The following is a 17,539-nucleotide window of genomic DNA, read 5'->3' on the forward strand; positions in this document are numbered from 1 at the left end:
ATCTCGCTATGTGTGAAGTACCCTTTACATTATGGCTGGTCCGAACAATGAAAGCAATTGTTACCATCCAACTTTCGTGTCTCCCCTTTTTCCCTCATAGACTGTAAGCTTGCGAGCAGGGCCCTCATTCCTCTTGGTATCTATCTGTTTTGATCTGTGTTTATTGCTATGCTGTAATGTCTATTGTCTGTAGAAGTCCCCTCTATAATGTAAAATGCTGCGGAATATGTCGGCGCTATAGAAATAAAATTATTATTATATTTTTTTTTTTTTTCCTTAGATTTACACTACAATACCTTTCTATCAGTCTATCATTTGATTAGTAATTGTAAACATCCTGAAGAAGAGGTCGGTATGGCCTGGAAACGCATTGTGAATAAACTGAAATTGATTCTCCCCCATTTGTCATTTGAAGTTATTACCAGCAGTGCAAGCACTATGTTCATATTCCTTTTCCTTTGAAGCATTTCTATCAATTTTGATAATTAAAGAGAATCTGTCAGCAAGTTTTTCCTTCCTTATCTGAGAGCAGACTTATGTAGGCAAACAGAAGCTGAATCCAAAGATGTACAACTTCAATTACTGGGTGAAGCCGTTCTGACACAATCAGAGTTTTTAGATTTAGCAATACAGCAGTGCCGAGGAAGCTGGATCCTGCCCACACCGGGCTCTGTATAAACAATGTCCATAAACAGTGAGGTGCCTATCACAGGTGGGGGAGTGTCAGACCAGGGCCAAGGCTGCTGCGTCCCAGTAACAAAAAGCTACTGGTGCTAAAACAATCACTGCTAGTAAACAACAAGATGGAGCTTGATAAGATAGGCATCACTGATATCTGTGTTTTATCCCCTTCAGTTTACATTTCAAAAACTTCCTGACAGATTCCCTTTAAATCGCAGCTAGGGGTCTTTAGTGATTGGCCAGTGTTGTTATAGTTTGCCTGGAATCCCACACCGTCAATATCCAAGTTAGCACAGTTATGATTAAAAGTTAAGGGGCGTTTACTCTTCAACATAATTGTGAACAAACATTGTTAAAAACACTTTTTTCACAATTATCTTGCCCCTGGAAACAGGCTGCCGATCACTCGATGAATGAGCAAAGCACTTTTTTATTTGGTGAAGTAATATCTTATGCAGCGTAAAAGATTGTTCTTCTTTATAGTGCATTGACTTGAAACATCCTAAGCATTGTTGGGATAAAAGCTGAAATAAAGTTGTGCAGACCACCACCCATTATAATTCAATATTCGTGTGTCTGTAATTTATTCCTGGACAGCCAATTTAATGGTTTGTATCAGGCTGTCATATACATCCCCCAGTCATTTCCTGGAAGTTCATGTGGAGGAGGGGCAGTACAGCTGTGTTTAGCTGTATCATATTATTAACGCTCCTACTAGCTCTCCTCTCATGGCATTATCTCCTCTGCTGTGCTGCCAATCCCCTGACAGTGCTTGTCCAGGTATGGTGTCATTAATCACAGTTATATTTGTTGTGTTCAACTTTTAATAACTCTGCAGACAGATCAGGCAAAATAAGCACAACTGACATAAGTGAAATTACTGACATTTTTGTTTCAACTCCTAACAGGCTGTGTGGGGTCAAATGCAGTAGAGCAGAGGTAACAATGCTATAAAAAGATAGCTTAGAAATGTGTTTGTGACACAGCTAAACTCAACTGTGCTGCCCCTCTCCATACATGGACTGCCATGAGATGAAAGCCCAAAGGTGTTAGTGATCAATTAGTTACATATGTAAAACTAAATCCAAACCTACAGTGCCCTGTGTGAAAAAATGATTGCTCCCCCCCCTTTAAAACATTAACTGTGGATTATCACATGTTTGGGAAGCTGAGTTCAAATTCCCTAGCCACACCTGTCCTCAATCAAGAAATCACACAAATAGGACCTGCCTCAAAGTGAGGTAGACAAAAAGATCTTCAAAAAGTAGACATCATGCCATTATCTAAAGAAATTCTGGAGCAAACATGCAGAAGAATAGCAAATCAGGCAAAGGGAAAACATTTTTTTTCACAAAATTGTATAACCCACAATATAATTTTTGCTGAGTAAAGCATCCAGTCCTTTTTAAAAGCTGTTTTAGTGTCTGCCATAACTACCTTGTGGTAGGTTATTCCATAGTCTGACTGCTGTAAAAGTAAAGATTCCTTTCCTATTTAGCCATGGGATCACCTTTCTTCCATGTATAGCAAGCGCCCCCTTGGCCATAGTAATGTCTTTGAAAGGAGTAAGTCATGTACTAGTTTGTTGTATTGACCACACATATATTTATACATATAAATGAGATAATCTCTGAGATGTTTTTTTTCCAAGTTAAACAAATCCAACTTTTCCAACCTCTCATCATATGAGATGCCTTCCATCCCTTGTAATAATCTAGTTGCCCGCCTTTGAACTGACTAACTTATGAATATTTTTTTTAAAATGTGGAGTTCAAAACTGGGCTCCATATTCTAGATGTGGCCTACTTATGTCTGCTGTGCTTACTGTGCTTACACCAACTTGTGATCACTTTGCAGTGAGATCAGACTCTCTGTCATTATATGTCTTACACAGGAGTAACTTGTGGGTGTGTTCTTCTTTCCCCTGAGTAAAAAAATTATCATGTTTTATTCTGCTGACAGCCAGAATTACATCTCGTGTCCAATTCAACATGAAAAATTTGGTGAAAGGTCATCTTTAAATGCTATGACCACTTATGAGACTGAAACACAGAGAGACACAGTACAACAAACGTGAAAAAATACTCTGCTCTAAAAAAAATTCCAACAATGAACAGCAAGTGCTAGTAAAAAGATGATAACAAAACAGGGTATTTAGTTGATAAGTTTTTTGCAAAAAATGTACGCTAAGCCGCTCCACCAACGCCAAGGAATACCCCTCAGAGCAGTCCTATCCAATGTATTTAAAACCTGACCATGTGAACAGTACCTATATGAGCAGGGTTCAGAGAGGCAATGTCTGATGTGGACATGCTGTGTGAGATGGCTTTATATGTGCATGGCTCACATGGGAGGGGTGGAAACCTCCCAAAGACTTGCAAAAGCAAGAAATCAGTAGAATAAAAATGAACACATGGGCCATGAACATACAATGAAAAGGTCGGTAAGACAGTGTTCACACCACAAAGAATCTGAAACACAGAGAGACACAGTACAACAAATGTGAAAAAATACTCTGCTGAAAAAAAATTCCAACAATGAACAGCAAGTGCTAGTAAAAAGATAACAAAACAGGGTATTTAGTTGATAAGTTTTTTGCAAAAAATGTACACTAAGCCGCTCCACCAACGCCAAGGTATACCCCTCAGAGCAGTTCTATCTAATGTATTTAAAACCTGACCATGTGAACAGTGCCTATATGAGCTGAAAAAAAATTCCAACAATGAACAGCAAGTGCTCATGGCTCACATGGGAGGGGTGGAAACTTCCCAAGGCAAAAAACGTATCAACTAAATACCCTGTTTTATCATCTTTTTACTAGCACTTGATGTTCATTGTTGGAATTTTTTTACAGCAGAGTATTTTTTCACGTTTGTTGTACTGTGTCTCTCTATGTTTCAGTTTCTTTGTGGTTTGAACACTGTCTTACCCACCTGTTCACCATCTGTGCATGGCCCATGTGTTAGTTGTTGTTTTTTTACCACTTATGAGAGCAGTTTTTATTACTTAAATACATGTCATTTTGACTACTATTTTAATTAGCTTGGATTTTACAGCCTTTATAGAATCATGGAACATCGCTGCATGCCGAACGCTGACATCTTTACAATTGAAAGGGGTTGTCCAGTGAAAATAAGTTATCACATATAACTGATTGGTTGGGGAAACTACACTGATTAGTAGAATAGATAATTTTAGCACCAATGATGCACTTTTTATCTCTATTAAGATCTGCAAACTGAAGTGGCATAACCATATGTTACAAGAATTTCCCCAGCATACTACCAAAATCTAAATATAATAATCTGAAAATTATTCAGCTGTATTACGTTAACATATATGAGAAAAAGAAAAGAAAAAACGTATATTTCCACATGCAAAAATCAATTTTATTGTATTAATCATCATATTAAAAATACACAAACAGATGTGCATTAATATCTAAAAAGTGCCAATAGTGCATGATCATGAATCGAAAACAACAAGCAACACCAACAAGGAGCATGTAGTGGTTATAGTATCTCCAGATAACTAGCCATCATAATAGTTCTAATGCCACACAGTAGCGATTCATAGTAATAGAATAGTATGTAACTCAAGCTACCCAAAATAAGCAAACATCTTCTATAAACATAGTTATAGCTTACCACAGCTCCAGTGATGGTGCCACTATCCCCAACGCATGTTTCGGCGTCGTGCCTTCGTCAGGAGGAGTATTTTTAATATGATGATTAATATAATAAAATTGATTTTTGCATGTGGAAATATACGTTTTTTCTTTTCTTTTTCTTAAACTGAAGTGGCATGTCAGATGCCTGACTGCCACACTCTTCATTCTCTATGGGACTGCCGGAAAAAGCTGAGCACCAATAGGGAATGAACGGAGAGGCGGTGGAGCATGCGAATTGTCACTCCATTCTAAAAGTGCTTGTGCATATGTAATAGCTTGTTTTGATCTGACAATTCCTTTAATAAAATTGTCATAGATCAAAAGGAATATCAGATTTATTAGCAATCAGGAAATCAGAGTTAAGAGCTACAGGCCAAGCCACCAGAAATGCTCTTTAATAGATTTGACTGTGAACAGTAATCTGCAGCCAGCTTTGTACTGCGATACAGAGATGTTTCAGAAGCCAAATGGTTGATATTTTTACTAAAAACCCAATTCCCAAAATTATTTTTAGCCAAAAAGTTTGTGAATTTCTGTAAAAACTTGCCAAAAAAGCCATGGATTTGAAGTTTAAAATTATCACCTAATGATGGCTACAGGTATACAACATGCTATCATATGAAATCAGCGTATAAATAATTAGGAAACTAGAGCACCTACAGCTATAACAACTCGTACTAAGAATTTTATCAGCATTGAATATCAGAAATAAAAGCTGAAAATTTGCTTTGAAGTTACGGTCTTAACAGGCTTGTGAATGCCAATTAATAACTAGTTTAAATCCCTCCATGGCACATTAAATTGACATCGTCCAAAATTGATGGGTTCCAACTGATTGTCAGAGGAGATGTTGATCGGGCATGTATAGTTTTGGAGTGCCGTTCAAGTCGTTTTTCTGGAGACAAGTCACTAGCAGATATGTTTGGCAAAGTCTGGAAACTCAAGAACGCTCAGCTGAACAAGGGCTCCTGTATATGGGAGTGACGGGCAAGATGATTCTACTCTGAATGATTGGCCAAAACATCATTCAACCAACAGTTATCTAGTGTGCACAAGGGCTTTAACCCCTTCACTACCTTAGACATATTCATCCTAATTGGGAAGTATTTTCCAATCTTGGACGTATGGATAGGTCCGCCAGGTGTTCAGCGAAACTGATAGCTGACACCCGGCCCTCACTGCCACGAGCACGGTGCTGCTGCTGTGCTGTGTCCGGCGGTGCTGCGGAAGGCTCTGCCGACATTTTGTGAAAGGCAAGAGCCCCCGCAGTTCAGCGCTGAGATCTCATCTCCCAAGATGTTGGTACTGAGATCTCCATCTGTGCATGCACCGCCCCCGGTGGCCATTTTCCCAGAGTCCACCACACAGGAAACCATGGAACTGCGGTGTCTCTGGCCTTTCACAAAGTGTCGAGAGAGCCCACCGCAGCACCGCTGGACACAGAGCAGCAACAGTACTGGACACAGCGCAGCAGCAGCACCGGACACAGCGCAGCAGCAGCACTGGAAACAGCACAGCAGCAGCACCTGAAACAGCACAGCAGCACCGAACACCCGCAGCAATGTGCCGTACATCTGAACACCCCCTCATCCCGGCCTGCAGCATCACCCCACTCCTGCCTCCTCCAGCAGCGACCCTGGGACCCTGCTTCACCACAGCCACCATCCCTGATAAGGAATAAGACACATAGTCATAGTCAAGTTTTTTTTCCTATTTTTCGCCTCAAAATTTGGGGTGCGTCTTATATGCGTAATCAGGAGCGCCTTATAATCCGAAAACTACAGTACTCTAAAAAAAAGTCTACTCCCCGAAGAATGAATATTCCAAATTTTTCATATAGTTTTAGAAAATAAGAATTCAGGAAAATGACTTTTACTAGGTTTACAAAATAATATTTTACCGATTCCACATTATAAGTAAAATAAATATTAATTGAAATGCAAGTTTGGTCCAGAATTGAGAACATCGCTTGTCTGCATGGACACCAACCTGTGGTTGCTACAAAGGACTTTTCTCAACAGAAACCTCATTTCCCTAGAGAGAGGAATTGGAAGCCGCTAATTATCAGGCGCTGGCACTGAGCCACACTTGACAGTTAGTTTATATATACAGGAGCAGAATGCAAGATTTAAAAAGACAAGTTTGAAAGGTCGGTGATATGCTTGTGAATTAAGCAATAGAGGGGGCTGTGTCACAGTCACCTGTCTCGGTCTTTGGGTGACAGCCATGAAGTGACACTGAAATGTTGATTGTATTCAGGCTTCTTCTGTGCCCTGACAGAACAAGGACTATCCCATCTATCCACAGTTCTCCAGTACAGGAGCAGAGATTAGCTATTCCTGGCCACCCTTCATGGTATCATTACACTTATATCTAGATGGCGGATTTTATTAGCAAATGTCTTTATTTTTTCTAATTGTTATCATCTCACTTTGTAGCTTTTAGTTGTTAGCGATGTGAATTGAAAGGAACATAACAAGGCTAATTAGAAAGATGATCATGTATGATATTTAGTAATGATGTAATAAGTATAATAAGATGTAAGATGAAATCAGATGTGCATACATTAAATAAAAAAATGTGGATGGCACAAAAGAGATCACAATGATATTCTGCAACTGAGAAAGTATTGCTGAAGGCACTGAGAACAAGGGTGTAACCAAAAGAACCAAACCAATCAATTTTTTACTTCCAGAAAATTGGGCAAAGTAGTAACCATGGGGGAGGGGCTAGAGATAAGCGACTATGTTCAGAAATCGATCGCCAAATCCAAATTTGCCATATTCGTACCATTTTAATACTCAAGCCAAATTTATGTTTTACAATCATCTCCGAACATATTTGCTCGTCTCTACTCCCACTGACTGTATTGACGTCCAGCTATGTTCTGTGAATATTGCAAATGCGACAATCGTAATCTGAACTGAATATTGAAAAATTAGCTCATTTATAGAGGGGCAGAGATTAAAATCACATCCAAGCCATGGTGATAATTAACAAGTACGTTATTTATTAATTATATGATCATGGTGCTTAGTTTCCTGCTATAGCGACATTGTGGTACCCAACAATTAGTTGTGACTAGAGTTGAGCGATACCGTCCGATACTTCAAAGTATCGTATCGGATGGTATCGGCCGATCTTTAAAAAAAGTATCGGTATCGCCGATTCCGATACCGGAAGTCCCATTCAAGTCTATGGGACTTCCGGTATCGGAATAAGAAAAACCCTTTCCTGCCCTTGTACAGCCTCTCTGGGGTCTGTACAGGCCTTTCGGGGGGCTGTGCCGGCCTGCCAGGGGGTCTGTGCAGGCTCCGGTGGTCTGTGCCGGCTCCGGGGGGCTGTGCCGGCCTGCCGGGGGGCTGTGCCGGCCTGCCGGGGGGCTGTGCAGGCTCCGGGGGGCTGTGCCGGCCTGCCGGGGGGCTGTGCCGGCCTGCCGGGGGGCTGTGCAGGCTCCGGGGGGCTGTGCCGGCCTGCCGGGGGGCTGTGCCGGCCTGCCGGTGGTCTGTGCAGGCTCCGGGGGTCTGTGCAGGCATCGTCCGATGGGACTACAAGTCCCATCGGGCGATGCCTGCTACCATGACAGTGATTGACACATTAGCCAATGATGGGACAGTAGTAGTCCCATCATCCGGCTAATGTGTTAAATGTAAAAAAAAAAAAAAAAAATTACATGCTACATACATACAACATGCATACTACATACATGCTACATTCATACTACATACTACATACATGCTACATTCATACTACATAAATACTACATGCAACATACATACTACATATATACTACATGCATGCTACATACATACTGCATGCTACATACATACCACATATATACTACATATATACTACATGCATGCTACATTCATACTACATACTACATACATGCTACATTCATACTACATAAATACTACATGCAACATACATACTACATATATACTACATGCATGCTACATACATACTGCATGCTACATACATACCACATATATACTACATACATACTACATACATGCTACATTCATACTACATACTACATACATGCTACATTCATACTACATAAATACTACATGCAACATAAATACTACATATATACTACATGCATGCTACATACATACTACATGCTACATACATACTACATATATACTACATGCATGCTACATACTACATGCTACATACATACTACATATATACTACATTCATACTACATACTACATATATACTACATACATACTACATACATACTACATGCATGCTACATACATACTACATGCATGCTACATACATACTACATACATACTACATGCATACCACATATATACTACATACATACAATACATTCATACAATACATACATAGACATACAGTACATATAACATAGAGTAACATACTTACCAATACTTGTCACATTGTTCCCCGAAGCCATTGTCTTTTCCGGGATAAATATTAACATAACAAACCACAAAAATACTCACCCACGATCCGAAGCAGTCCACGAGTGTGTCCCACGACGATCTTGGGTAGAGAACTGCAGCATCAGATGATGCTGCCGTTCTCTACGGGCTGCAGGAATCCAATGACGGAAGGTAGGTATCCTTCCGCACTGTATTCCTCCGCCACTTAAAAAAAAAAAGTCCCTAGTCTCACTTTATGCCATTGCTGTGTGGGAAATTCCCACACAGCAATGGCATAAAGTGAGACTAGGGACTTTTTTTTTTTTAAGTGGCGGAGGAATACAGTGCGGAAGGATACCTACCTTCCGTCATTGGATTCCTGCAGCCCGTAGAGAACGGCAGCATCATCTGATGCTGCAGTTCTCTACCCAAGATCGTCGTGGGACACACTCGTGGACTGCTTCGGATCGTGGGTGAGTATTTTTGTGGTTTGTTATGTTAATATTTATCCCGGAAAAGACAATGGCTTCGGGGAACAATGTGACAAGTATTGGTAAGTATGTTACTCTATGTTATATGTACTGTATGTCTATGTATGTATTGTATGAATGTATTGTATGTATGTAGTATATATGTGGTATGTATGTAGCATGTAGTATGTATGTGGTATGTATGTAGCATGCATGTAGTATGTATGTAGCATGCATGTAGTATGTATGTAGCATGCATGTATGTAGTATGTATGTAGTATGTATGTAGTATGTATGTAGCATGCAGTATGTATGTAGCATGTATGTAGTATGTATGTAGTATATATGTAGTATGTATGTAGCATGTAGTATGTATGTAGCATGCATGTAGTATATATGTAGTATGTATGTAGCATGCATGTAGTATATATGTAGTATGTATGTAGCATGCATGTAGTATGTATGTAGTATGTATGTAGCATGCAGTATGTATGTAGCATGTATGTAGTATGTATGTAGTATATATGTAGTATGTATGTAGCATGCATGTAGTATGTATGTAGTATGTATGTAGCATGCATGTAGTATGTATGTAGCATGCAGTATGTATGTAGCATGTATGTAGTATGTATGTAGTATATATGTAGTATGTATGTAGCATGCATGTAGTATGTATGTAGTATGTATGTAGCATGCAGTATGTAGTATGTAGTATGTATGTAGTATATATGTAGTATGTACGTAGTATATATGTAGTATGTATGTAGCATGCATGTAGTATGTATGTAGCATGCATGTAGTATGTATGTAGTATGTATGTAGCATGCAGTATGTATGTAGTATGTATGTAGTATATATGTAGTATGTACGTAGTATATATGTAGTATGTATGTAGCATGCATGTAGTATGTATGTAGCATGCATGTAGTATGTATGTAGTATTTTTTTTTTTTTTTAACATTTAACACATTAGCCGGATGATGGGACTACTACTGTCCCATCATTGGCTAATGTGTCAATCACTGTCATGGTAGCAGGCATCGCCCGATGGGACTTGTAGTCCCATCGGACGATGCTTGCACAGACCCCCGGACATCAGCACAGCCCCCCGGCAGGCCGGCACAGCCCCCCGGCAGGCCGGTACAGACCCCCACAGGGTGCACAGACCACCGGCAGGCCGGCACAGCCCCCCGGCAGGCCGGTACAGACCCCGGGCAGTCCACACAGCCCCCCCGGCAGGCCGGCACAGCCCCCCGGCAGGCCGGCAGAGACCCCCGGAAGGCCCGAAATGACGGCGCATCATGATGCGCACACACCGCGCATCATGATGACGTCAGGCCGTCAATCAACTGAACTTCCGATTCCGATGCCGAATTCCGATACCCGATACTTGCGGTATCGGAATGCTCAACACTAGTTGTGACATCAGACTCTATACTCTAGTTTTAAAGGGAACCTGTCACCCCCCCAAGGCATTTTTCAGTTAAAGAGCCACCTTCAGCAGCACTAAGGCTGCATTCTGTGAAGGTGGCTCTTCTTTTTCTGACCCCCAGTAGCGCTGTAATATCGACTTTTATAAATAGCTCCTCATACCTGTAATGTGTCCCATAGGTATGGTGTGTCCCCCTGCATCATCCATCCATCATGCCTGTCCTGCGTCCTGGGGCCGCCCACCATCCATCCATCATGATGCCCCTGTGCGTCGCTGCATTCTCCTGTTTTGACTGCCGGTGCCTGGACTGTGACAAGAGTTCTCGGGCATGCGCAGTGCGCGCTGCCCGAGAACCGACATCAGGCTATTGTGCCTGCGTGTTGCGGAGGCCCCCAGCCCCGCAGTGTGAATACATCATAACACACTGCGGGGCGGGATCTGGGGCCTCCACAACACGCAAGTTATACAGGGAGAAGTACACTACTCCAGTAAATCACTCACTTTGCTGAACAAAAGTTAACTCATTACGAGCCAAATCCTTTGACTGCTAATATCTTTGCAACTAAGAGACGAGATAAAAACAAACAAAAATGTTTTATTTTGCTCTGCAGCCGCCGTTAGGGTACCGTTACACCTAGCGATGCACCAGCGATCTCGACTAGCGATATGACGCGGTCAGGATCGCTGGTGCATCGCTAAGTGGTCGCTAGTGAGCTGCCACACAGGCAGATCTCACCAGCGACATCGCTGGGGACGGGGATCGCTACTTACCTGTCAGACGCGGCGATCCTGCGTCCTCCCGCCCGGCTCCACGCGTCGCTCGTCGGCGCCATAGGAAGCGCCGCAGGAAGTGACCGACGAGGAATGGTCCAGGAGCTTCTTGCGCGATCAGCGATAACCAGCGGGGGAGCCGGTCGGAGGTAAGTATCACATGCAGTGATATCGCTAGTAATATCGCTGCAACGTCACAAAATCGGAGACTTTACAGTGATATTGCTAGCGATATCGCAGTGTGTAACGGGGGCTTTACACCTCAGCAAGTAAAGTTTGGTGAAAAGTCTTCTTTATCATCACCAAACTGTGAGGTCACTACTTACCATCACTGCAGCGTGACATTACTTTGATTACTTTCCCTGTACTGTGACACTTTTGGGTTTTCTCCTACAATATGTCATCACTGCGTTAATTATCTTTATAGAGTGACTTTATTATTTTTATTTTGCCTGGATTGTTATATCACTCTGCTTTTTGCCCTATATACAGTAACTGTACTAATTACTCTTGTGGGGTGACACCACAGTATCTAACACTTTGAGCCGCTTTGAGCCACGTGTAAAGTATCTGTATGTATAAAGGACGTTTATTTTGGGACACAACCCTACTAGTATTTCTTGTAAATGATTCACTGTTGTAGCTGATAAACAAGCTGCAGCTCCTAACAGGTCCTAACTTATTTATGTGATGTGTCACAGTTCACACCTGTACTGACAAAAGCCAATTCAGTCAGAATGTTAGTTCTATGCTACAGTTTCTTAGTGAGTTTTAATTTTATTTACCTTTTTTATTATTATTCTTATTATATACTTTGTTTACTTATATAGCGGCGTTAATTCCATAGTGCTTTACAGATGTCATCTTCATCTCCATCCCCATTGGGGCTCACAACCTAGATTACCTATCGGTAAGTCTTTGGAGTATGGGAGGAAATTGGAGAACCCGGAGGAAACCCACGCAGAATTCAGTAAATTCAAAACAGCGGAATATCACACTATACAGAAGATTTGAATTTGTGGACCAAAAAAACAGAAGTGTGAAGGAGTGGACATGGGCTTTAACATTTATCTAAAGGGATTGTACACTACTTTCTTTTGTATGTAAAAGAGGCCCATGATTGTGCTAACATTAAAAATGGTCAAGGTGGCAACACCTTTAATATGATAATGGTACAAAAAAAAATTACATACAGTAATCATGTCAGTAAATCATGCTGTTTTTTAAACCATATAAAACTCACGCCATATTACACATAACTTTCATACAGGCCTGCAGTCCAAACACTATTAAAATTGGGTGTTTTATGAATATTCTTGGGTGGTTAATGGGCATTCCTAGCTTAAAGGAAGTCTGTCACTAGGTTTATACTTCTAAAGCCCCCGTTACGCACTGCGATATCGCTAGCAATATCCGTGTAAAGTCACCGATTTTGTGACGTTATAACGATATTGCTAGCGATATCACTGCATGTGATACTTACCTCCGACCGGCTCCCCCGCTGGTTATCGCTGATCGTGCGTGAAGCTCCTGGACCATTCCTCGTTGGTCACTTCCTGCGGTGCTTCTTGTGGCGCCGACGAGCGACGCGTGGAGCCGGGCGGGAGGACGCAGGATCGCCGCGTCTGACAGGTAAGTAGCGATCCCCGTCCCCAGCGATGTCGCTGGTGAGATCTGCCTGTGTGGCAGCTCACTAGCGACCACCTCGCGATGCACCAGCGATCCTGACCGCGTCATATCGCTGGACGGGATCGCTGGTGCATCGCTAGGTGTAACGGTACCCTTAATCTGAAGACAGCATATAATATACACAGAGATTCCAGCAATCAGGAGCTTGCTGGGCTTCTTACTGTACTTTTGTCAAATTCACTGTTTTATCTACTCTAGATCTACTAGTCCTCTCAATAATGAGCTTTGTAGAACCCCAACACCACAGATTGGCAGCTTTCTTCTTACATTGGTCATAGGCAGAAAGTCACCAACTTATTGGGTGGGGACAACCGGAGCTCATGAATATTTAGAACTACATCGCAGGATCTCAGGCCTGAGACATGATCTTTTTCCAGAAGTGGCTTTGCTGGCGGTTTTGCTAGTGTTCTTTTGCAGCTGCCCCGGTGTTGGCGTCTTCTCCTTACACTTTCAACTATAAAGAGGGACCGTCTTCATTCAGAGGATTTAAAGTGTTACTTCCTTTAACTGCGTTACAGTTTTCGAACCCTGAAGTGGTTGAAAGAAGTAGCAAAAGATCACATGTGAGCCGTAATGTCGTTTTAACATTGCAGTGCGTTATGTTCATGTTGTGCAGCGCTTCTTCAGGTGGTTTTCTCTCAGAACCTGCCTGAAAAAGATGTTGCGTTTACATACCCAAAGGCCACGTGGACATATTCAGTATTTGGTCAGTTTTTTACTTCAGTATTTGTAATCCAAAACCAGGAGATGAACAATCACAGGGGAAGTATAATAGAAACACGTCACCACTTCTGTATTTATCACCGACTCCTGGTTTTGGTTTACTAATACTGACCAAATACTGAAGGTGTGAATGTGACCTTAGGGTTAAAAGAATTTTCACAGACATGTCATAAGTGTCACCTTGTATCCTGGAGGTACAGGAAGTGGAAGAAAGAAAATTGTTATTGATCTTAATGATAATAAAATATATTAGCTAACATAAGTCAAGCTTCACAAATTTCCATTCATTTCACTGGAGTGCTGGCAAACAGCAAAACCGTATGGGATGTGAAGGCAACAGTGGCATTCAGACCTGCTGCAGATCTTACATTAGGACCAAGGAGTTTTAAACCGACTATCAGCAGGTCAGTACAATTACGGAGATACCAAACTTGTAAAAAAATATATTTAAATAACGACAAAATATTCAGAAATGTCAAACTTCCAACATCTGTCGAGTATGATGCAGGCTCAGCTCCTGAAGCTGTATTGTAAAAGACATAAATTCCAATGTCAGGAAGGGATTACAGGGGTAATTAGAAAACTGATTTTCATATACTCTATCAGAGAATTTTGTGATAGCAAAGGTGGTCCTCTGTTCAGGATACCCATTTCCCTGCAGAATCAAGGGAAATTACAACAGCTTCTCTCTCTCTGGTTTTTGGTTCATTAAATATTTTGTCACACATTTAATAAAAGTATTTCTTTTCTGAAAACTCCTGTCTTTGTTATTGCGATTTAAACATACCTGTATTTGGCATAACCAGTCGTCCTCCTTGATGGCCAAAAATTCCACAAACTCTCATCTCTGGCTTAGATGAAATAGATGACAGGTTCTGAATATAGGGAGTTTTATTTCTGCTGTGTATGGTACCAAAACACCTATTGTTACCATGCGGAAAGGTCCCCGAAATTGTCTTTCCATGAAAATCCGGTCTCTCGGTCACACCAAGTGAGACCATGAAGGAGCTTTGCACCTTGACCTTGATGTCTGTTAGAGGGTTAAATATTGAAGACTCAGTCATTATTTCCTTGTCCATAGGGTCCTGGAAACAAATTGGACCACTGTATGTTCTGCTCACTGTTAAATCAGGTTGAAGAGAGGAGTTTAATAAAAGTGAGTTACCTAAAAGACAAAGAATAATTTCTAAGTTGGCAATATAATGATGATTATATTATAATGTGTAGATAGCAAAACAGTGAAAGTCAAGTATTTTCCACCAATTAATAAAACCTATTCAACTTTGCAAATCCATAGTACAAGGATTTCTAACTTAAACCCATACCATTAAATCCTATGTGATAGAAGCCACCTAAGCGTAAAGGGAATTACAGAGTGTGCACTCATTTGTCTCTCGGTTAATGTAATTTTACTCTGCACTTACACACCGAGTCATGTCTTCTCCATTATGGTGTCTCTCTATTTGATTCACATGTCATAACTGCGGTATTATGCATGGGTGAAGCCAGCTTGCTACTTTTTTACAGAAGCTCAAGCTAATGTAATGTAACTTTCTGGCCAATAGGCACCAGGAAAATATAACTATAGTTTCGAAATGGTTTAATAAACAGCATTTCACATTCTCAACTAAATTTTAGCTAACCGCTTAAAGAGCTAATCCTGGAGAAGTCAACCTTTCATTTTCCTATCTTTTGTGACTGTTTTCTTATGTGACAACCTGGCTCCATTTTCCTTAAATTTCATTTGTAAAATAAGTGGTTCTTTAGTGGTGAACAGAATTATTGGCCACAAGTATTATGTTTATTGCGTATAAAGGCAATGTGATCACCTATACAGAAAGTCTTTGATATGAAAGGAGAAGGAGCACATCAACCCATGCAGAAGGCGTGAATCTAAACTACCGGTATGTCCTTTCATGCCATTCTTCTTGACCCGATACATCCTGAGATGAGTAGAGGAGCTCTAAAAATGATTTATGATTTCCCGATACTCTACCAGGAGATATTTATGTCATATGTGTCATTATGTGCCCACCAAGTGTTTGTGATGTGAGTTACAGCCTGTTAAGGGTTTAGCTAGATGATATCAAAAATATTCTGTTAATGGGGTTTACAGAAACAAGGTGGACACCTGGGACTGTGAATTTAAAAAATTGCCAAGTTAGGAGGTTTACTGTTTTCTTTTATAAAATTCGTACAAACTGCAAAAATGGTAAGGTATTGTATTGTCACGACTAGATACTGTCTGTTCTACGAGGAGAGCAAACATCTACTAGCAACATCATCCTCATAGTTTGCATATCCAATCCAATCCCTGTGCCCTCGTAAGTAAATACTAAATCTCTTTCTATAAGGGCTCGTGCACATGAACAATTTTTTTGGATGAGTGCTAGACATGGTTTTCACGGAGAGAACTCATGCTCATGATATTCTATGGGGCAGTGCACATATCCATTTTTTTTCCTTGGGCGAAGTGTTCCGAAGAAGAAAATTGAAGACATGTCCAATTTTGATCCGAGTGTCAGATCAAAATCGACAAATCGACAATGCAAGCCTATGGGTCCATGAACAACATCGGACTGCACTCAGATGAGAGTGAGGTCCAATTTTCACAGATTGGCAGTTGGAAACCTTTGTTCTTTGTCACGATATGTGAGAAAAATTGATGCCACGCAGTCTGATAAGAAAATATGGACTGTTTTTCTTGGATGGAGAGAAAACCGTTGTGTGAACCTACCATAAGTAGAACTATATTCCCCCATTTAGCTCAGGTGATGGGAAATCCCACTAAATACAATTGTTGACCACAGAATCAAGTCAACATAATGTTTTAATATCCCATTGAAATAATTTAGAACAGTCTAAGCCCTTGAAGGTAGCTGATTTGGCTATCACAATGTGCAATTCTATGATTAATATATTATTTTAGGAATGGGTTGTTTATATAGCAGGTTGATAGAAGTGAAAAAAAGATCTCATATGACTTCTCATCAGTGCTTTAGCCAGATATGTAACAAGAGAGAGAGTCACTTCTTGTCAGCACGAAATGAGGAATTCCTCTGAGCATATAGGCTCGGTACAGAGCCTAGTCTGGCACTGTCATATGAAGCTTGTGAATATTTATTTATGTTAACCATGATGATGATGGCACTGATTACAGGCTTACTAAAAGAGCAATAAATTCATGTGCTTAAAGAAGCACTGTATTTAATGTACATTATTATGCATTTTAATGCAGAGCTAAATTATTATTGACTGTTCCAAAATCTATGGCTTGGAATAAAAGTAATGAAGTCACATGAACAGGAATTTACTGTAGTAATAGAGCTTTATACCTTTCTAAGTGCAGAGTGTATAATAGTGAGTGCTATGAAAATCATCATTTGCTCTTTGCATATACTTGTACATCATTATATTAACTAAGTACACTCTCTTTGAGTTGTATGGCTTTATACATCAGGACAAAATAAAAATAACATCTGGTTTATAGAAGGTCTTATTGGGTAAATACAAACTCAGATGAACAGCAACACATGACAAATTACACTATGTCATTATATTTTAAATAAAAACTAGGCCAAAATTCAGAAGCAGCATGAAAAAGTAAGTTAATTCTTACTGCTTCTATAGGAATAAGGGCCCTGTCACACATAGCGACTCACCAGTGATCCCGACAATGATATGAACTTGTCAGGATCGCTGGTGTGTC

At 40.6% G+C, this 17,539-nt stretch overlaps 1 protein-coding gene across 3 annotated transcripts in view; it reads right to left on the reverse strand.

Moving 5' to 3' along the window:
• UNC5D (unc-5 netrin receptor D) overlaps positions 1 to 17,539 on the reverse strand; it is a 941,164-nt gene that overhangs the window by 206,671 nt on the left and 716,954 nt on the right. For all 3 annotated transcript variants that reach the window (XM_073569039.1, XM_073569040.1, XM_073569041.1), the window contains one exon: positions 14,618 to 14,995. In XM_073569039.1, the coding sequence (XP_073425140.1) occupies positions 14,618 to 14,995 (378 nt within the window). The remainder of the gene's footprint in view (positions 1 to 14,617; positions 14,996 to 17,539) is intronic.

This window comes from Dendrobates tinctorius, unplaced genomic scaffold (genome assembly GCF_039654945.1).
Source record: "Dendrobates tinctorius isolate UK_male_01 unplaced genomic scaffold, ASM3965494v1 ptg000022l, whole genome shotgun sequence".
Taxonomy (NCBI): Eukaryota; Metazoa; Chordata; class Amphibia; order Anura; family Dendrobatidae; genus Dendrobates; species Dendrobates tinctorius.